The 21,883-nt window shown below is 41.9% G+C and overlaps 1 protein-coding gene across 4 annotated transcripts; it reads left to right on the forward strand.

Annotated features, from left to right (window-relative positions):
• The first annotated feature begins 93 nt into the window (after positions 1–93).
• Positions 94–19,493, forward strand: xrcc3 (X-ray repair complementing defective repair in Chinese hamster cells 3). 4 transcript variants are annotated; one of them, XM_078407150.1, is made up of 7 exons: positions 1,252–1,374; positions 4,004–4,141; positions 6,347–6,559; positions 11,713–11,867; positions 13,877–14,089; positions 16,841–16,887; positions 18,414–19,492. In XM_078407150.1, exons 1-7 carry the CDS (start codon positions 1,320–1,322, stop codon positions 18,661–18,663), a joined length of 1,071 nt encoding a protein of 356 aa, XP_078263276.1. In that variant the 5' UTR covers positions 1,252–1,319; the 3' UTR covers positions 18,664–19,492. The 4 variants fall into 4 exon arrangements, with proteins under 4 accessions (XP_078263280.1, XP_078263276.1, XP_078263279.1 ...); XM_078407154.1 differs by lacking the exons at positions 1,252–1,374; positions 4,004–4,141 and adding an exon at positions 94–247; XM_078407153.1 differs by lacking the exon at positions 16,841–16,887 and having other exon boundaries at positions 18,414–18,664.
• The last annotated feature ends 2,390 nt before the right edge of the window (positions 19,494–21,883 follow it).

Raw genomic sequence — 21,883 nt, forward strand, 5'->3', positions numbered from 1 at the left:
GCAGAGACTCGGACAAATTCACTTGGATATATTTCTGCCATTCCTGTGTGTTGCACACTTCCTGACACCATCCTGTTTGTAGGTTGGCAAATAAACAATAAAGGGATGTGCAAGAAGCAAAGTGCTGGAGGAACTCACCGATTTGGGGCAGCAAATGTGGAGGGAAATGGGCATTCTGAAAACACTGATATTTAGGATGGGGAAAAAGCTTAAAGACACAAAGCGCCCGAGGAACTCTGCGGTCCAGGTAGCAAATGTACTGTCACAAAACAATAATATTTAGAACTAGACCAAGTGGACCCGTTGGGCCCAAACCTCTCCTACATTGGTGCAGCATCCTCTCCTACCCCCCTCCCGCCCTCTTCCCCTCCTCCCTCCTCCCCCCCTTCTCCTCCTCCACCCCCCCTCCCTCCCCCTTCCCCCTCTCCATCCCCCTTATCCTCTCCCCTCCCTCCCTCCCCCCCACCTCCTTTCCCCTGTCCCTCTCTAGGAGATAGATTTTAACTTTAAAATGTGAATAACTTAAAAAATATAACACCGATTTCAATAAAACTACTTGCATTATCACTAAAGTGACAATGGTGAGTAAGGTGGGCCTAAAATGATCGTGTACCGTTTTGGATGAAGTTCAGTCGCAAACAAGATAACAAACGAGAGTTTTAGTATATAGATGCTTAAAGATACAAAGTGCTAAAGGCACTCAGTGGTTTCGGCAGCACATGTGGATGGAAATGGACAATGGCTAACCAATTATATTTTGCATAGCTGTAATGCTTAAAGACACACTGCTGGAGGAATTCGGCGGTTGATGCAGAAAATGTGGAGGGAAACGGACAATATCCAAACAATCAGTCTGAAGAAGGGTCTCGACCCGAAACGTCACCCATTTCTTCTCTCCCGAGATGCTGCCTGACCTGCTGAGTTACTCCAGTATTTTGTGAATAAATACCTTCGATTTGTACCAGCATCTGCAGTTATTTTCTTATAATATCCAAACAATGGTGTTTTAGGATGGCTGTAATGCTTGCGGACCATGGAATGTAACTAAACGAGTTTCGACCAGAGTATGTGGCTCTGCTGTCAACACAATATCCTGTGAATTTAGACAGAATGAGCTGCAGATGCTGGTTTGCAAGGAGAGAGGTAGAGCGCGGCAGTAACCCGCGGGTCAGCCAGCATCTGCGGGGTGGCGACCTTTCGGCCCGAGACCCTTGGCCCGCGGATTGGCGGAGAGCTCGCACGTGACGCGGCAGCCGAGCCAGCGCGCGCTGCGGCCGTTAGCGATTTGCGCGGGGGATCAGGACCGGGCCGGGCCCGGGATGGACTGGTGGCGGCTTGACCTCAACCCCAAAGTAGTAGCTGCTGTTAGAAAAGGTCAGTGCTGCTCACTTTTGTATAAACGATTGCTGGAAATCTGAGGCGAAAAGTAGACCGAGGTAGTGGAGGTTGAATGGAATGGAATGAAAATAGTTACAAGGCAGCATCTAAAAAGCATCAGGTTTAGGTTTAGGTTTATTCGTGTCACACCTACCGAGTGTTGTACCGTGTAGGAAGGAACTACAGATGGGTTTGGGGCTGGTTCTGGTTCATAAGTGGTTATCTTGCGCAGGTTTACACCGAAGATGGACACAAAATGCTGGAGTAACTCAGCGGGACAGGCTGCATCTCTGGAAATCTTCTTCAAGAAGGGTCTCGACCCGAAACGTTACCCATTCCTTCTTATCCAGAGATGCTATCTGTCCCGCTGAGTTATTCAAGCCTTTTGTGTCGATCTTCGTACCTTGTATTGTCACAGGCTTTGGTTTATTATTGTCGCTTGTACTTGTACCAAGTATTGTACTTTGTATTATCACAGGTTTACGTTTATTATTGTCATGTGTACTGAATACTATACCATGCATTGTCACAGGTTTGGGTTTTATTGTCTTCAACCATCAGAATGTTAAACACTACAGCCTCCAAATAAGCTCCAAACTACATAGAGTTGAGGGCGTTGTTTTTGTCTTTGCTCCATTTCGTGACATAAGATGATAAAACACTCTTGCCTCTCGATTGTCACTTGTACTGAGCATTGTACCTTGTATTGTTACTTGTGCCTAGTATTGTACCATGTATTTTCACAGGTTTAGCTTATTATTGTCTCATGTACTGAGGTACCGTGAAAAAGCAATGCATTACATGCTATCCAACCCGATCAGATATACCATACATAGACAATCAGCTCAAACTCAAGAACAATAGATCGAGCAAAGGGGAAGATATAGGGTGTAGAATACAGTTCTCAGTATTGTAGTGCTTCAGTTTCATAGACAAAAGTCCAATGTTTACAAAGGGGTAGAGGTGAATCAGACAGTACCCTAGCTTATGGAAGAACTATTCAGAAGCCTGATAACAGGGGAAGAACCTGGTGGTGTTTCTGAATCTGGTGGTGTGCACTTTCAAGTTTCTGCAGGTGCTGGTTTCTGCACCTTCTGCTGAAGCTTAAATGGCGCAAATTAAAGTGCAAACACAAACTGGCACTGATGTGGACTGTGTCTGCGACCAAACGGTGTTTCAATCTGTAACATTGAGTAGATTGATACAATAAGGAAGCACAATAAAACATTTTGTAAATCAAAGGAGATGCGGGAAATCTGAAATAAAAACAGAAAAATATTGACAACACTCAGCATCTGGTGGTGCCAGTGTTAAGAGAAATGGGGTTAATATTTTGAATTGAAGATTCAAAGACTGAAGGATCTTCAATTTGAAACACTATGTTTTGGATTTCACAGATTTTGCCTGACCTGCTGAGTATTTGAACTTAGTATATATTAAGATTTTTGAAAGGATGATTAAAAGGGATGTTTAGTCGAGATATATAATGTTATGACGTCCATATAAATAGAAGAGAGAAAAAGCATATTGCTGAGTAAATTAGGGTAGAAGAATTTGAGGTAAAAGGAAAAGGGTTGAATTTTTTCCCCTTAATAAAGATCTGGAATTTGCTCCGTGAAATGCACAATGAGAGGCAGACACCACCATGGTACTTTGCTGTACAACTCTTAAGTGCGAATAACAGACCACATCTGTGCTGACCCACTTTGTCCATCCACACTAACCCTATTTGCTGACATTAAATCGATATTATTTTAGGTCTTGACCCAAAATGTCACCTATCCACCATCTCCAGAGATGCTGTCTGACCCGCTGAGTTACTCCAGTACTTTGTGTCCTTTTGTGTATTAACCAGCATCTGCAATTCTTTGTGTAGGAAGGAACTGCAGATGCTAGTTTAAACCTAAGATAGACATAAAAAGCTGGAGTAAAAAGGTTTTTTTCTCAATTGCTCAGCCTCTTTTGAACCAGTGAAAACAAATCCAGCCTATCCAATCTCTCTTCATAATTAAAGCCCTCCAATCCAGGCAGCAGCCAGGCAAATAGGCGAATCTCTTCTGCACACACTCTCTAGCTCAACCACTTCATTCCCAATGTTTTGTAATTCCACTTTGGAAGTGTAAATATTACTTTGGGAGACATTGATAGCCTGTTAGGAAATAATGTGTTAATGTATTTTACTTGTACTGAATGGACCGACGCATTACAGCGGTTTGGGTAAAACATCATAAATACTCCCAAAAAATTGAGATATGATTGTGGAATTAATGTAAGAAAAAGTAATTAAATATAAATAAACCAAACGATGAAAGAAACAACACATTTTGCCAATTGTTATCAAGGGTTGGCATTACAGAAAATTATGGTGAGGATGACTAAGAACATGCCCCCTTCATGTGTAAGAAAATAACTGCAGATGCTGGTACAAATCGAAGGTATTTATTCACAAAATGCTCGAGTAACTCAGCAGGTCAGGCAGCATCTCAGGAGAGAAGGAATGGTGATGTTTCGGGTCGAGACCCTTCTTCAGACTGATGTACTGTAGATTACCTTTGCTTTTAAATATGATCATTGTAGTCATGTGACTTGCAATGCTTTTTGCAACGACCTATCTTTTTTCCTGCAGCAAACATCCAAACAATGAAAGAGATCTTGTGCTTATCGGGACCGGATCTGCAGCGACTTACTAAACTGTCAAATCGCGATGTGCAGTATTTGCATAAAACTGTTGCTGTGGCAACAAAGAGTGATCCAGTCGTAACTGGTGGGTAAAAAAATAAATAGTACACCTCAAAATCTTTGTAGGATTGAGATCAAATATCACTGACATTTTCAAGATGAACATATGATATACATTTAAAATATCAATATTTTCAGTGATTTATTTTTATCTTGAACCATGTAGTTTGTTTAAAACTGCTAAACAGCACTTTGTTTTAAAGTTCAGATAGCATTTTATGAATGTTCCCTTATACAGGGAATGGCAAGAGCTATTCTAGAGCCTGGCTGTGAGGTGTTGTTTATCTTTCTGTAATTGAAGAAGATTTAAGACTTTAAAGGTACTAGGTTTCAAAGGTCTTTTATTGTCACATGTACCAATTAAGGTGATATGCTAATTACCATACAGCCATACAAAAAAAAAGCAACAAGACACACAACCAAATAAAAGTTAACATAAACATCCACCACAGCGGATTCCCCACATTCCTCACTGTGATGGAAGGCAAAAAAGTCCAACATTCTCCCGCGATCGGGGCAGTCGAACCATCTTTCGGGACGATCGAATCTCTCGCAGCCGGCGGTCGTAGCTCCTACGTCGGGGCGATCGAAATACCCGCTTCCGGGTGGTCGAAACTCGCAGCTTGGAGTTCCCGAAATCTGACCAGAGACCGTGGGGCTCCATGATGTTAAGTACCCACGGCTGGAGCTCCGAGGTCGATCCCTAGCAAAGGGATCACGGACTCCGCGATGTTAAAGTCCCGTAGGCTCCCGTAGTGGAACTCTCAAAATCAGTCTCCAGCAAAGGCCGCCAACTCCTCGATGTTAGGTCGCAGTGCGGACGGAGATACGATATGAGAAAAAATCGCATCTCAATCGAGGTAAAAGATAAGAAAAAGTTTCCCCCACCCTCACTCCCCCACATAAAACAAGTTAAGGAACACTAAAAACATACATTTAACACATACTATTAAACACAAAGAAGGAAAGGACGGACAGACTGTTGGCGAGGCAGCCATTGCTGGCGCCACCTGGTGGTCACGAGACATGGATTGTATTTGTAAATAGAAATAGATTGTTAAATGAAAAGTGAACAAGAAACGAGGGAAGGCTTGTCTCCAAAATGCACTATTTAAGGTATTATTCAACCGTGTATAAAGTTTGAATCAATCTGCTCAGTAAGTCAAGTCAGTAAGCAACAATAAATTGAGAGCTACAAGGAATCCTGGTGCCCAAGCAAAATGCGGCTTCATCAACAACTGTTTTATTTTGATAGCCTTCTATGAACCGCCACATGGATGTCAAGAAATAATTGGTTGGGCTCAACAATGTCTTCTCGTAGTTTAGTAGACTTCTGCAATGTTCACTGGGAAATTATATTAACTTTAGATTTCCTTATGACATTGAAGGAGGGCATTTAGCCCATCCAGTTAATGCCAGCTCACAAAGCACACCTCCAATCGATTTGCTCCACTCATTTCCCTGCAATCTATTCTACAAACACCCTCCCTGATTCTGCGGCCAATATAAATTAGTCAATTTGCTGTGGCAAATAATCTACCAATTAATGTCCATAAAATATAGAAGTAAATCAGGGAACTTGAAAACTCAACCATTTGCAAGGAGAACATGCAAACTTTACAATACATTGGAAGGTTCCACCTTCAAGGCTGAGATAGGAAAATGGAAAGAAATGATGGATGGAACAACCATGTTGGATAAAACATTAAAATTTGTTTTGTAACAGTAATAAATTTGTGGAACAGATTCCCTGGATAAGGTACATTCAGTAACGTTTTCCAGTATTGAGGGTTATCAAAGTACCAATAAATGTAAACTGGAATAATTAAATACTCCATGATAGACTTTGGTAAGTGTCTCTGGAGTAGGGAGAAGAACTTAACCCGTGCTCCAGAAGTAGCAAACTGATGGAGGTATGCAATACGTTCAGTAACCTGGATTATTTATCCAAAACCCCAAATTAATTGCATATTGAAACATTCATGCAAGCGGTTTAGAGGTGGATCTTCTACAAACACTTATTTCTCTTGAGTTTGTTCATTCTTCTGTAAGTGGGGAATTAGAAGGCAGAAGGGAAGGAATCTTACCTAGTGAGTTGTTTCTTCGGTCTTCCAAACCTAACCAATACACAGATTATTTGCTTTTCTGCATATTCTCATGGCTGGAAACTAAATGTAGGGAAATGTAAATAACAAGGAGGTATGTAATGAAACAGATGTTCATTCTTCAGCCCTCCAGATGTACAATGGACAATGTCCTTTTCCAACCCAGAATCAAAGACTTAGCATGGGTTGCCCAATATTGGACTTGCTACTGGGAGGTGGAATTCCATTCATGGGAATTACAGAAATTGTGGGAGAGAGTTCAGCAGGGAAGACTCAGATCTGCATGCAACTCTGTCTGTCTGTACAGTTCCCATATAGTTATGGTGGACGGGAATCAGGTAAACTTTATATCACATTCTGAAACGATGAGTTAAATAAAGCAAAATAAGATACATTTATTTTCACTGGGATGTAAAAGATTTAAAAGGAAAACGTTTGTTCTGTATAATTGTTACAAAAGTAGTTTGAACTGAATGTTTGCTTAAAATGTTGCTTAATACATCCGTAAAAAAAATGTTGCTTAATACATCCGTTAATAATTGCTTTATTAAATCTTTAAGAAATACAATTAATTATTTTAAAGTAGTTCCTTGAGTTATTTTTTAAATTAGAGTACAGGTGTGAGAAGAAATTATTCTTTTTTTTTCAAATTTCTTGTTAACTAGGAGGCTCCCTTCTAGACCTTTCTAGTGTTGGCAATAAAGTAACTTTTCCAGAGCAGCTTTATTGCCCAAGGCAATACGTTTGTCCATATTGAGCAACGTTTCTAATTGCCTGATCAAGAAATATCTTTGTACAGAATGGAAATATAAATTTAGGAGCATCACCATGGTTTGCAGGTTTTAATAGCCCCAGAATGGCTAGGTCCTGTCATATCTCCATTAGGAGGTAGTGATCATAATGTGCTAAGTTTTAATCTACAATTTGAGAGGGAGAAGGGAAAATGGAGGCATGAGGGAGGAGCTGGCCAAAGTTGACTGGAAAGAGACCCCAGCAGGGAAGACAGTGGAACAACAACGGCAGGTATTTCTGGGAATAGTACAGGTGCAGGATCAGTTCATTCCAAAGAGGAAGAAAGATCCTAAGGGGAGTAAGAGGCGACTGTGGCTGACAAGGGAAGTCAAGGACAGTATAAAAATAAAATAGAAGTATAACATAGCAAAGATGAGCAGGAAGCCAGAGGATTGGGAAACTTTTAGAGAGCAACAGAATATAACTAAAAGGTAATACGGGGAGAAAAGATGAGGTACAAAGGTAAGCTAGCCAAGAATATAAAGGAGGATAGTAAAAGCTTCTTTAAGTATGTGAAGAGGAAAAGAGGTCCCTTGAAGACAGAAGCAGGTGAATTTATTATCGGAAAAAAGAAATGGCAGACGAGTTGAACAGGTACTTTGGATCTGTCTTCACTAAGAAAGACACAAACAATCTCCCAGGTGTACTAGTGGCCAGAGGTCCTAGGGTGATGGAGGAACTGAAGAAAATTCACATTAGGCAGGAAATGGTGTTTGGTAGACTGATGGAAGGCCGATAAATCCCCAGGGCCTGATGGTCTGCATTACAGGGTACTCAGAGAGTTGTGACTGTGGAATTCTCTGCCTCAGAAGGCAGTGGCGGCCAATTCTCTGGATGCTTTCAAGAGAGAGTTAGATAGAGCTCTTAAAGAAAGCGGAGTCAAGGGATATGGCGTGAAGGCAGGGACGGGGCTACTGATTGTGGATGATCAGCCATGATCACAGTGAATGGCATGCGTCCACAATTTCTAGCGCCAAATCTTTTTACAGGATCTTACTCTTGCGCAAGGCTCATGCAGTTCATGTCTTCCATGCAAAATGAGGAGGAGATTGTCTTTCCAGTTCCTTGAACTTGGTGCAGAATTTTCCAATGAATGCACTCAAAGGGCACTTAGTTAAATAAACCTCCCTTGGATTCATATAATTAACGAGTATGAAAACAGAATCTTCCACCCAACTCAATCAAACCAACATGTCTATATATATAGTATAAGAAAATAACTGCAGATGCTGGTACAAATCGATTTATTCACAAAATGCTGGAGTAACTCAGCAGGTCGGGCAGCATCTCGGGAGAGAAGGAATGGGTGACGTTTCGGGTCGAGACCCTTCTTCAGACTGATGTCAGGGGGGCGGGACAAAGGAAGGATATAGGTGGAGACAGGAAGATAGAGGGAGATCTGGGAAGGAGGAGGGGAAGGGAGGGACAGAGGAGCTATCTAAAGTTGGAGAAGTCGACGTTCATACCACCGGGCTGCAAACTGCCCAGGCGAAATATGAGGTGCTGTTCCTCCAATTTCCGGTGGGCCTCACTATGGCACTGGAGGAGGCCCATGACAGAAAGGTCAGACTGGGAATGGGAGGGGGAGTTAAAGTGCTCGGCCACCAGGAGATCAGTTTTGTTAATGCGGACCGAGCGCAGGTGTTCAGCGAAGCGATCGCCAAGCCTGCGCTTGGTTTCGCCGATGTAAATAAGTTGACATCTAGAGCAGCGGATGCAATAGATGAGGTTGGAGGAGGTGCAGGTGAACCTTTGTCTCACCTGGAAAGACTGTTTGGGTCCTTGCATGGAGTTGAGGGGGGAGGTAAAGGGACAGGTGTTGCATCTCGTGCGGTTGCAGGGGAAAGTGCCCGGGGTTGGGGTGGTTTGGGTAGGAAGGGACGAGTGGACCAGGGAGTTACGGAGGGAACGGTCTCTGCGGAACGCAGAGAGGGGAGGGGATGGGAAGATATGGCCAGTGGTGGGGTCCCGTTGTAGGTGACGGAAATGTTGGTGGATGATATGTTGGATCCGCTGGCTGGTGGGGTGGAAGGTGAGAACGAGGGGGATTCTGTCCTTGTTGCGAGTGGGGGGAGGGGGAGCAAGAGCGGAGCTGCGGGATGTAGAAGAGACCCTAGTGAGAGCCTCATCTATAATGGAGGAGGGGAAGCCCCGTTTTCTGAAGAACGAGGACCTCGGAAGCCCTAGTGTGAAACACCTCATCCCGGGCGCAGATGCGGCGTAGACGGAGGAATTGGGAGTAGGGGATAGACTTTTTGCAGGGGACCGGGTGGGAAGAAGTGTAGTCCAGATAGTTGTGCGAGTCAGTGGGTTTATAGTAAATGTCCGTCACTAGTCTGTCTCCTGTGATTGAATGGTGAGGTCCAGAAACGGGAGGGAGATGTCAGAGATAGTCCAGGTATATTTAAGGGCAGGATGGAAATTGGAGGTGAAGTGTATGAAGTCAGTGAGTTCTGCATGGGTGCAAGAGGTAGCACCAATGCAGTCGTCGATGTAGCGGAGGTAGAGTTCGGGGATGGGGCCAGTGTACGTCTGGAACAGGGATTGTTCGACGTACCTGACAAAGAGGCAGGCGTAGCTAGGGCCCATGCGAGTGCCCATAGCTACGCCTCTGGTTTGGAGGAAGTGGGAAAAGTCAAAGGAGAAGTTGTTGAGGGTAAGAACCAGCTCTGCTAGGCGGAGGAGAGTGTTGGTCGATGGGGATTGGCTGGTTCTACGGTCGAGGAAGAAACGGAGGGCTTCGAGACAATCCTTGTGGGGGATGGAAGTGTAGAGTGACTGGACATCCATGGTGAAGATGAGGGAGTGGGGGCCTGGGAACCGGAAGTTATCAAGGAGATGGAGAGCGTGTGAGGTGTCTTGGACGTAGGTGGGGAGGGATTTAACCAGGGGGGATAGGATGGAGTCGAGGTAGGTAGAGATAAGTTCGGTGGGGCATGAGCAGGCAGAGACAATGGGTCTGCCGGGACAGTTATGTTTGTGGATTTTGGGTAGGAGGTAGAATCGAGCCGTGCGGGGCTGGGGAACTATGAGATTGGAGGCACTGGGGGGTAGATCGCCGGAGATGATGAGGTCAGTGATGGTGCTGCTGATAAAGGTCTGGTGTTTATCGGTGGGGTCATGGTCCAGGAATAGGTAGGAAGAGGTGTCTAATAGTTGACGTCTGGCCTCGGTCAGACCAACATGTCTACCTGAGCTAGTAAATTTTCCTGCATTTTGCCCTTATCCCTCTAGACCTTTTCTATCATCCTGTCCAAATGTCTTTTAAACCACTATGCTGTATTTCCGCTCTTGCTCCCCTTCCTCCGGACAAAACAAGGTTAGAGTCCCCTGGTCCACACCATTCACCCCATTCGCCTCCGCATCCAGCGCATCATACTCCCAACATTTCTGCCACGTTCAATGCAATCCCACCACCAGTCACATCTTCTGTTCCTCCCCCTTTCCAATTTCCAGAGACCATTTCCTACGGAAATCCTTGGTTTGCTAATCCTTTCAAACTCAAGCCACACCCTCCCTAGGCACTTTCCTCTGCAACCACAGGAGATGTAACACCTGTCTCTACATCTCTCTCAACTTCCATCACTGTGTGAAAAAATTGCCCCTCAGGTCCTCTTAAGTCTTTTGCCTCTCACCTTAAATCTATGCCCTCTAGTTCTAGACCCTCATGCCCTAGAAAGACTGTGACTATCCACCTTATCTACACCCCTTGTGATTTTATAAACTTCTATGTCATCCCTCAATCTCCAATGATCAATGGGAAAAAAATTACACCCTATCCAGCTTCTCACCCTCCACTCCTTGTAACATCCTCGTGAATCTTTTTTTGCGTGCATTCCTGCTTAATAACAATCTTCCTCTAGCTGGGTGATCAAAACTGCACATAATGCACGTGTGGTCACATGAATGACTCAAACAGTTGTAAAATGATATCCTAACTCCAGTGCTCAATGACTAATGAAGACAAGTATGCCAAATGCTTTCTTTACCAACCTGTCTACATGCGTCACCACTTTCTGGGAACTATTGCCAGTAGTTCCCTGGCTTGTAACCCTTCTTAAATAAAGTCTAAAAAAAGCCACTTTCTTGACTTTCTGGTACATCATCTGTGGCTACAATGAAGCAAATATCTCTTCCAGTGCCACTGCAAATGTTTCCCTTGCCTCCCACGGATAGACTTTATCAAGCCCTTGGGATTTAACACTGCCAACATGGGCCATCTCATATGTTCCAATACATTACTGTTCATTTCCCTTAGTTCCTTAATTCCCATGAACTCTACGGTAAATTCCTATTGAGAAATATTAATGTAATGATCTTACCCATTTCCTGTGGCTCCGCATATACAGTAGATGACTACAACAAGCCATAAGGGAACTTATTCTTTCCCTATTAGTTACCCTCTTGACACAACTCTCTTGACATACTTATGGAATTGTGCAGAACTCTGAAGGGTTCAGCATTAGAGTGCAGAATACATTTAAACAATTACAAGTGCAAAGGTTTTGAGAGCATTATAGAGTTCAGGTATGCAAAATGAATGTGTTACTGCACTTTTTAAATTCAATTGATTTCATCAAACATTGTATATTCTGCATTCCTATGTCTAAATATAAAGTTATTTTTTTGTTTTGTCAGTATTTGCTTTTCATTACATTTCCCCACAAACACTTGTGAATTTTTGAATCTCGTATTCTAGGAGCTGTTTATATTTGTACAGAGGATGCTTTTCCAAATAAACGTTTGCAGCAATTGATTGCCTTTCAGCCCATGTTAAGAGCTGATGTACCTGCTGACGTTGTAAACAATATTAAGTTTGGTAACAACATCTTTATTGAACATGTTGCTGATGTGGTAAGTAACGTCTTTATTTAACATGTTGCTGATGTGGTAAGTAACGTCTTTATTTAACATGTTGCTGATGTGGTAAGTCCAATATGAACAGTAGATTTTACTATTATATTTTCCATACAAAAATAATCCGCCTAGAGATAACATGATACAAATAAAGATTTGAAGACACCTAATTTTCTAGCAATATGTGAACAAGTATAAATGTGCCAGTACTTGGTACTAAAGAAATGAATAGGTGTCTGATTAAAATTTTGTACTGGGAAAGAAAACATATGTTGAAAAATTGCATCAAAGTCCATGAAATAAATATTTTGACTTTTATTTTGTGTGAGAAAGTAAGTCCATAATATTGAATAAATGTTGACTTTTAAAGTTAATTTGTATGGGAAAGATAAAAAGCAAGTTCACAAAGGTTTATTTACTCTCTAAACTTTTAGAATGCTAATCTCACTTAATTTAAACCCACCTATATTGGTCTTCAAGATAATTCAACTGAAATATTTGAGCTATTTATTCACAAAACGCTGGAGTAACTCAGCAGGTCAGGCAGCATCTCAGGAGAGAAGGAATGGGTGACGTTTTGGGTCGAGACCCTTCTTCAGACTGATGTCAGGGGGCAGGACAAAGGAAGGATATAGGTGGAGACAGGAAGATAGAGGGAGAACTGGGAAGGGGGAGGGGAAGAGCTCCGCTCTTGCTCCACCTCCCCCCATTCGTAACAAGGACAGAATCCCCCTCGTTCTCATTTTCCACCCCATCAGCCAGCATATCCAACAAATCACCCTCCAACATTTCCGTCACCTCCAACGGGACCCCACTATTGGCCACATCTTCCCATCTCCTCCCCTTTCTGCGTTCCGCAGAGACCGTTCCCTCCGTAGTTCCCTGGTCCACTCATCCCTTCCTACCCAAACCACCCCATCCCCGGGCACTTTCCCCTGCAACCGCAGGAGATGCAACACCTGTCCCTTTACCTCCCTCCTCAACTCCATCCAAGGACCTAAACAGTCTTTCCAGGTGAGTCAGAGGTTCACCTGCACTTCCTCCAACCTCATCTATTGTATCCGCTGCTCTAGATGTCAATTTCTTTACATCGGCGAAACCAAACGCAGGCTCGGCGATCGTTTCGCTCAACACCTTTGCTCAGTCCGCCTTAACCAACCTGATCTCCCGGTGGCTGAGCACTTCAACTCCCCCTCCCACTCCCAGTCTGACCTTTCTGTCATGGGCCTCCTCCAGTGCCATAGTGAGGCCCACCGGAAATTGGAGGAACAGCACCTCATATTTCACTTGGGCAGCTTGCAGCCCAGCGGTATGAACATTGACTTCTCCAACTTTAGATAGTTCCTCTGTCCCTCTTCCCCTCCCCCTTCCCAGTTCTCTCTCTATCTTCCTGTCTCCACCTATATCCTTCCTTTGTCCCGCCCCCCTGACATCAGTCTGAAGAAGGGTCTCGACCCGAAACGTCACCCATTCCTTCTCTGCTGAGATGCTGCCTGACCTGCTGAGTTACTCCAGCATTTTGTGAATAAATACCTTCGATTTGTACCAGCATCTGCAGTTATTTTCCTACATGAAATATTTGACCTGTTCCTCTGCTAATTCTTGTAGAGAGATGTGATTCAACTTTGCTTAAACATAACTCTCTTGGTGTGTATAGGCATGTGAATAATCCAGCTTCTGCTACAATCCTGGGTTTCCCTTAACAAAAACTATCACTGCTAGAAAGAGAACAGATGCTTTATCCAGTGTGATTTTGGATTTACCTGGTAGATTATTTTAAGTATGTGTGTCTATTAAAATCAATGATATTAAATTGCTTGCCATGGTCTTTATTGGTTTTGTTGCCTAGATTTATTCTGACTTGCATCTTCTAGTAATATACCTGGACTTACTGGAGAAGTGCAAAATGATCAATTGTTTACGTACATTAAATATTAATACTATCATTCAAAGATCATTGATTTAGAGATAATTAAATGCCTGCATCTGTTTTGTCGATTTGATAGGAATCCTTCAATCACTGTCTTAGTAAAAGAATACCAATATTACTATCACGTGGCTTGATACGTCTGGTAGTGATAGATTCGATTGCAGCTTTAGTCAGATGTGAATTTGGAGCTGCTGATTCCATTGTGAAAGCAAAATGCCTTCAGAAGTTTGGAGCTATGCTCCACCACCTCAGCCATAGTTTTTGTAGCCCCATCATCTGTGTCAATCAGGTATGACTTTCCAATTAACAGAGTATTGTTCTTATTTAGCATTTAGCAATACATTATAATTTTTACTTACTCTTGTCTTCTTCGACCTAGAAGGACAAAAACAATGATGCCTGGGTTTACCATCGCTTCTACATTCTCATCCAAAGCATACCTATTCTGACTCGTTTATTGCTGTTTGAAAATGTCACCTCTCATCTTAAACCTATGCCCTCAAGTTCTTGATTTCCTTTACTCTGGAGGAAAAAAGATATTTCCTATTCACCCTGTCTATTTCCCCTCATGACTTTATGCACCTCTACAAGATCACTCATCTGAATTAAACTACACTTGCCAGCTGACCACAATCCCACTGTAATTCTTGATGACCGTCTTCACTATCTATGACATCATCTACTTTAGTGCCTACCTCTGATTGGACTAAATGACCTGCTTCTCTGCGGGTTCTCTTAAGTAACTTTATTTTATTGCTTATTATGTTGAGAATTGAATACAAAAGTAGGTTGTTTTGTTTCATTTATTGCACTGGTGAGTCCATTTCTAGAGGATTGTGATGATCACCTTATCACAAGATATTAATGAAATGGAAGCAGCTCAGAGAAGGCCTGCTCGAGTAACAAGTACAATAGGTGGAATAAAGGGGAAGGATACAGAATGCAGATTATAGTTAATGTCAAAACATTTAGAAATGGTGCTATACTTACAGACAGAAAAGAGATTTAAAACAGTAGAGCAGTTGTATTGGATGATAACAGATACTTCTCTGGGAAGAGCATGCCAGAATCACCACATTCCTAAACCATCATCTAGCTCATCCCACAGATATGCGGATAACTTAAATGCCTATGGTAAATTATTCCAGTTAATGGCAAAATAAATCTATGGGGAGTCACTGGATACATGTAAGAGTCTAATTTGCGGAAATATGAGGAAATAGAAGGAAACTGTTCCTCTGGAGTGATGTGGATCCAATGGGCCAAATAGTGGCCTTCTGTATTGTGATAAGTCTTATGGGGAAAGATTGAACAGCCAAGACTTGTATCTGATGGAGTTGAAGGATGTATGATGACTGAAACATGCAGGATTCTGAAGAGTCTCGACTAAGTTGAGGGAGTTTGGGGAGGTGGTTGTGGAAAGGCTATTTCTTCCAGGGGGACCTAAAACTTGAATTCATTGTTCAAAAATAACATGCCACCTATTTAAGATGGAAGTGATTTTGTTTTTAGGTATGTTGAGAGAAAAAGATTAGTAAAGACAAATATGGATCCCTTGAAGGCAGAAACAGGTGAATTATTATGGGTAACAAGGAAATGGCACAAGAGTTGAATAGGTACTTTGGTTCTGTCTTCACTAAGGAAGACACAAACAATCTCCCAGATGTACTAGAAGATGGAGGATCTACAGAGACAGAGGAACTGAAAGAAATTTGCATTAGGCAAGAAATAGTATTGGGTAGACTGATGGGACTGAAGGCTGATAAATCCCCAGGACCTGATGGTCTGCATCCCAGGGTACTCAAGGAGGTGCTCTAGAAATCGCGGATGCATTGGTGATCATTTTCCAATGTTCTATAGATTCCGGATCAGTTCCTGTGGATTGGAGGGTAGCTAATGTTATTCCACTTTTCAAGAAAGGAGTGAGAGAGAAAACGGGGAATTATAGACCAGTTAGCCTGACATCGGTGGTGGGGAAGATGCTGGAGTCAATTATTAAAGAGGTAATAACGGCGCATTTGGATAGCAGTAAAGGGATTGGTCCAAGTCAGCATGGATTTCTGGAAGGGGAGATCATGCTTGACTGATCTTCTGGAATTTTTTGAGGCTGTGACAAGTAAAATGGATGAAGGAGAGCCAGTGGATGTAGTGTACCTGGACTTTCAGAAAGCCTTTGATAAGGTCCCACATAGGAGTAAAGAGGTCCTTCTGTAGTTGCACAGGGCCCCAGAGACAACATCTGGAGTATTGTGTGCAATTTTGGTCTCCTAATTTGTGGAAGGACATCCTCACTATTGGAGCAGTGCAGCATAGGCTCACGAGGTTAATCCCCGGGATGGCGGGACTGTCGTATGAGGAAAGATTGGGCTTGTATTCACTGGAGTTTAGAAGGATGAGAGGGGATCTTATAGAGACGTATAAAATTATGAAAGGACTGGACAAGCTAGGTGCAGGAAAAATGTTCCCAATGTTGGGGGAGTACAGAACCAGGGGCCACAGTCTAAGAATAAAGGGGAGGCCATTTAAAACTGAGGTGAGAACAAATGTTTTCACCCATAGAATTGTGAATTTGTGGAATTAACTGCCACAGAAGGCAGTGGAGGCCAATTCACTGGATGAATTTAAAAGATAGTTAGATAGAGCTCATGGGGCTAATGGAACCAAGGGATATGGGGAGAAGGCAGGCACAGGTTAATGATTGTGGATGATCGGCCATGATCACAATGAATGGCAGTGCTGGCTCGAAGGGCCAAATAGCCTCCTCCTGCACCTATTTTCTATGTTTTCCTGAGTGAGGGAGCAGAGTCTTTAAATATTTGTAAAGCAGAAGTGAATGGATATTTGATTAGCAAGGTGGTGAAAAGATGAAACCATAGGTAGACAGTAGTGCAAAGGTTACAATTAGATCAGCTATTAAATAGTGGAGCAGGATTGAAGAGTCCCACTTCTCACTTCTATGTTCAAATCTTTAATATACAGAACATCAATATATAAACCAAAGTTTTAGTTTTTTGAGAGAAAGTGTTTTTCTGTTTTGCAGGTAACAAGTGCAGTCAGTGATTCTCATTTGGCTCATAGTCAACTTGGGCAAGTAGTATTTGTTTTGCCTACTCAATTGTATTTTAAATAATGAGTTATTTTGTGCTATAAAAAAGAAACTGTAAGGGTTCAAATCGAGTAGAAATGAAAAGTAAGTGCCGATTTACAAATAATTGAAAAGTAGCAGTACAAAGTAACAAAATAGTGGAATAACAGAAAATGAGACATTCAGAAGGTCAGGAGCATCTGTGGAAAGAGAAACATTTAGATGACACACTTCATCACATTCCATTTGTGGAGGAATCAAATTCAAAATGGGGGAACGGGTTAAATTTCCATAAAGTCTTGGTTATACTAAGGTTATGATGAATCATAGAATCATCGCGCTGAACAGCACGGCACAGACCCTTTGGCCTGCCCTGTCTACGCCAACTAAGTTGGCATACTGGGCAGTTCCCTTTTGCCTCTATTGGCCCATCACTCTCTAAACCCTTTCTACCCTGTCTGTCTAAAAGTCCTTCAACAAAATGATAAGCATTGGATAAAGTGCAAAAAATGTTTACAATTATATGAGAATAGGAAACTACTGTTAAGCAGGTCAAACATAGAAGTTTCTTTGAAAGAAAAGCCCCAATGGTGATCTGTTTTATAAATTTGATAGAATGGAAAAACTAATTGTAGAGCAGAGGGAATCCAAAACCAAAGATCATAAGTATGTGTTGCTAATAAATCCATTATGCAAAAATCCAAACAGTAATAAGAATGTGGAACTTATTGTCATATGGAGGTGATTAAATTATTGACAGATGTATTCAGACGCAAATTTAAGAAAGTAAGAGGAAGGATTAGAGAACATGTAGGCAAATGGGATGAGGTTTGCTTGGAGCGTAGAAAAAATATGCATTCACATATTCGACAGCCTGTTTATGTAATACAAAATATTTGATGTCAAACCCTCTATCTCTTTCTTAAAATTGTCCAATTGTAGTAGAACAATTAATAGCTGGTATGTCTTTAGATTTCCACCAGAAGCTGGTTCTCTAAAGTGGAATTACTTATGCACTTTATAAATGTATTATTTAGAACAAACCTAAATATAATTGGCAGTGGCGGTTTCAAACTGTGCTATGGAGTGACAGAAAAGCTGTAATTAACTATAATTCTTTATAATTCTTTACAAAGGACATCAAATTGCATTCATTTGGCAACCTGACTAAACATTGCACATGAAAGTGCCATGAAACAAAATGAATCTTCGAGATGCTAGGTCAGATGGCCAAATACTTACTCAGCTACATTTTAGACAACATATTAAAGAATAGAGATATAGAGGCTTGGGGAGGAAATTCAGAGCTGAAAGCATAGTTACCAGAGATGCAATGATGAAATTAGCATTGTGTTGGAGGACAGAACTAGAGGAGAACAAAGATTTTGGCATATGTTATCACATTTTAAAATTATGCAAATTGTTGCATAGAATTCCTTGAATGAGTGATGTTTTTAATGTGCTGGAATTTCATTTTTGTGGCCTCCGATGTTCTATAGTTATCTAACATCCTGTTGTTGTTTTCCAGCTTGTTGGACAGAAAAGTATTGCCAGCTCTAGGATTGACCTGGTCAAATCAACTCTTGATGAGGCTGATGGTTTGTCGGACACATATATGCATAGAAGGAAAGCTTCCTGAAGGCGAAGTTTGTGCCTCAACTACTGGGACAGTTGTACGAAGAATGGAAATTATTTTTGCCCCTCATCTTCCCCAATCATTCTGCAACTATATAATCAACAAAGAAGGTGTAAGGGGAATGAAAGGAACAGAAGTATAAATAGGCCTGAAACTGCCCATTTTTCTCCCTGTGATAGTCTCCTCTAATTAGATTCCCAATATAGTTAACTCTATCCCCAACCCCATTCCAAATCATCGGTTGAATATTCCATAATTTTGTAATCATTATTAGTGTCTTATAATGCTTTCTTACCCACTGCAGCACCTTTTTATTTTTCAAAATCAGTTATCAGAATACTGGCTGGACCAGCTTTCCCCAAAAATTCACTTATCTGGCTGACTGTTCACAAAGTAATTAACAGATTTGGACAATTTAAATTAATTTGGCAGCCCATGACAGTCAGAACTTGTAACTTCCGAACATCAGTTTTATCTTTCTGCAATTGAATCTTTTACAACGAGGAAAATAATGAGCACATTTTAAAGGATTTTTGAATGTTTATCAAAATATCAAAAAAATTATTGGGTTTACGAAGTTTTTGTACATCAATGATCTCTACTTTATTGTTCAGATTTTTTTAATGAATGGTACACTGTTGGATACCAGTGTAAGAACAATGTTCATTGAAACATCTTTGACAAAATTTCAGGGATGGGGACTTAACTCAAGATTTTTTTAAACCCATGAACAATTCTTGTAGTTCACCTGTGGCTTGGGAGTCATAGCCTGTTCAATTGCTGAATGTTATAATTATCATTATTGTATAGCTGCTGGATAGCAAAATAATTGATGGTTGCAGGAAGTTTCAAGTTAACAAGTGATCTTAATACTTAAAATTGTAACTGTTTTGTAATTTACAAGCCTCTGAAACACCCAAAACAAATTTCTACTGTGTAGATTATGACTTTATAATAAAATATGTCTTAAAATAATTTTGATAGGCAGATAATTTTTACGTTGTTCTTGGATGATGGAGAATGTATGATTAATAAATACAATTAACTGAAAGAGGAATGATCAAGAAACAGTGAAGTGGCTATTATACCATATTCAGAACCCCCAGAATTCCAAAGAGAATCCAAAGGACAAGTATGTGTGCAACTTTAAGGCGAGACAACAGTAGGTTGGTGAATGGTACAAGGAACTGCAGATACTGGTTTACAAAAAAAATGCCGAGGTAACTCAGTGGCAGGCAGATTCTCTGGAGAACATGGACAGGTAACGTTTGGGTCAGAGCCCTTCAGACAGATTGTGGTGGGGAGGGGGGGGAAGCTGAAAGAGAGGAGGGGCAGGATAAAGCCTGGCATGGTCACAGATGAGGGTTTTTTTTAGATAGGCAGATGATTTCACATTGGATGTAGATGGGAATCTTAAAAAAGAACATCTCTTCTACCCTGGAGCCCTTACACACACCCTTTTTCTCACATTAACCCCCATCCTCGTTTATTTTCCCCCTTCCCCGCATTTTTCCTCCCACTAGAACACACCTGCTCCCCTAATACCCATTCCTCCTTTCCCTGTTGTTCCCATCTTCCACCACCCCTCATTCAGTTCATTTTTTCACCTACCTTTTTTTAATCAGATTCCTGAATCTACTTTTCCAATTTACCAGATGGATGAACATGCTGCGGGCAAATTGGATCCATTTGAATTAGTACAGCTGCTTCTGCACCCGTAACACCTGAAAGTTGCCAGGAACCTAGCCTTTGCTGGATCCAGTGTGAACAGACACTTCTTGGTATCATGTGTATTGATTTAATCTAGCTGGCCTCTCGGCCGGTAAAGATCCCAAGAGGCTAAAATGGATTATGCATGTAGCACTTTCTGCTGACACGAATGCAAATACATGAGCCTTCCACCATATCCGTGGTGGGCTCCATCAATGAACATAGGAACATTTACAGATCAGCATCTTCGTTGTTATTGTCCACCAGCATTAATTAACTGAAGCAGCATTACACAGCTCAATTCTGCCAAAACATGCATGTGTGCATTCTAAATTGTCACTTCATCCAGTTGGTGCCTCATGCTGCTCTTTATACGCCTTTTTATACCCTCATTCAACAAAGCTTGCTACCCTGACCTGGCAGAAATGGTAAACTGATGTACAAAATTACAACGTAACTGATTGCTGTGGGATTCAGGCCAGTGGTCATAGCTTCCATCTCTAATTAGAAAGATGCACACCCCATTTAGGATTTCTTAAAAGGTTCCTGTTATTGCAAGTAGTTATAAAGTCAACTAATATTTTTTGTGAATTGATAAGCTTTCACTATCAAATCACACTGATACCAGTTTTCATTATGCATGTGAAGAAAGGACATGATTTTAAATGGCTTTTGTAAGTCAAATGGGGAGAAACAAACACCCATTCTAAGATATGGGCTCTGTGGTGTATTTACCATTTGAGTTTTTGTTGTTTTGGCAGCTGAGCCTTGCCGTAGTTCCGGGTATAAAGCATTGTGGGATACCTGTATTTGCTCGCTGGTGGTGTTGAAGTAAAGCGGCCATATGTTGTATGCTAACCCGTCTCACTCGTCGATTCTTATCATAATACACCACAGTTAAAGTTGGCGACGAGGATAAAACAAGCAGAAAATGCCTATCATAGGTTCCATAGGGGAGTTCGCCCTGAAGACGGAGTCTTGGTCGGCGTATGTGGAACGTTTAGAGCAGTTTTTTTAGGCTAACGACATTGCAGAGGAGAAGCAAGTGGCTACTCTGTTAAATGTGATGGGAGCATCTACATATGGTCTGTTAAGGAATCTGGTGCAGCCGCTGAAGCCAAAAGATAAGTCCTACGGCGACATTGTGAACATTTTAAAGACTCATTTTGAACCCAAGCCGTTGCTTATTGCGGAGAGATTCCGCTTTAACCGATGCAACCAGCGGGCGGACGAGTCTGTGACCAGTTACGTTGCGGAGCTGAAACAGTGTGCAGTTAACTGAGTTTGGAGCGACGTTGAACGAGACGCTTCGTGACCGTTTTGTCAGTGGGATTTGTAACGAGGCAAGCCAGCGCCGGCTGTTGTCGGAGTCCAACCTGACTTTTGCACGGGCATTTGAAATCGCCCTCAGCATGGAGACTGCGGAGACACGCAGCAGCTGCGGGGACACGAGGCGCGTCCGAACCAAGTGCATAAAGTGGATGCGCACACGGCCAAGCAAACGGGGAGGAACTGCCACAGATATAACGGCAAAAATCACAGCCCACAGGTGTGTCGCTTTAAAGACGCAAAGTGTTACAACTGTGGTAAAACCGGGCATATTAAAAGAGCATGCAGAGGAAAAGTGGCGGCGGCACCGACACAGAGCAGAT

This window comes from Rhinoraja longicauda, chromosome 10 (assembly GCF_053455715.1).
Source record: "Rhinoraja longicauda isolate Sanriku21f chromosome 10, sRhiLon1.1, whole genome shotgun sequence".
NCBI classification, from domain to species: Eukaryota; Metazoa; Chordata; class Chondrichthyes; order Rajiformes; family Arhynchobatidae; genus Rhinoraja; species Rhinoraja longicauda.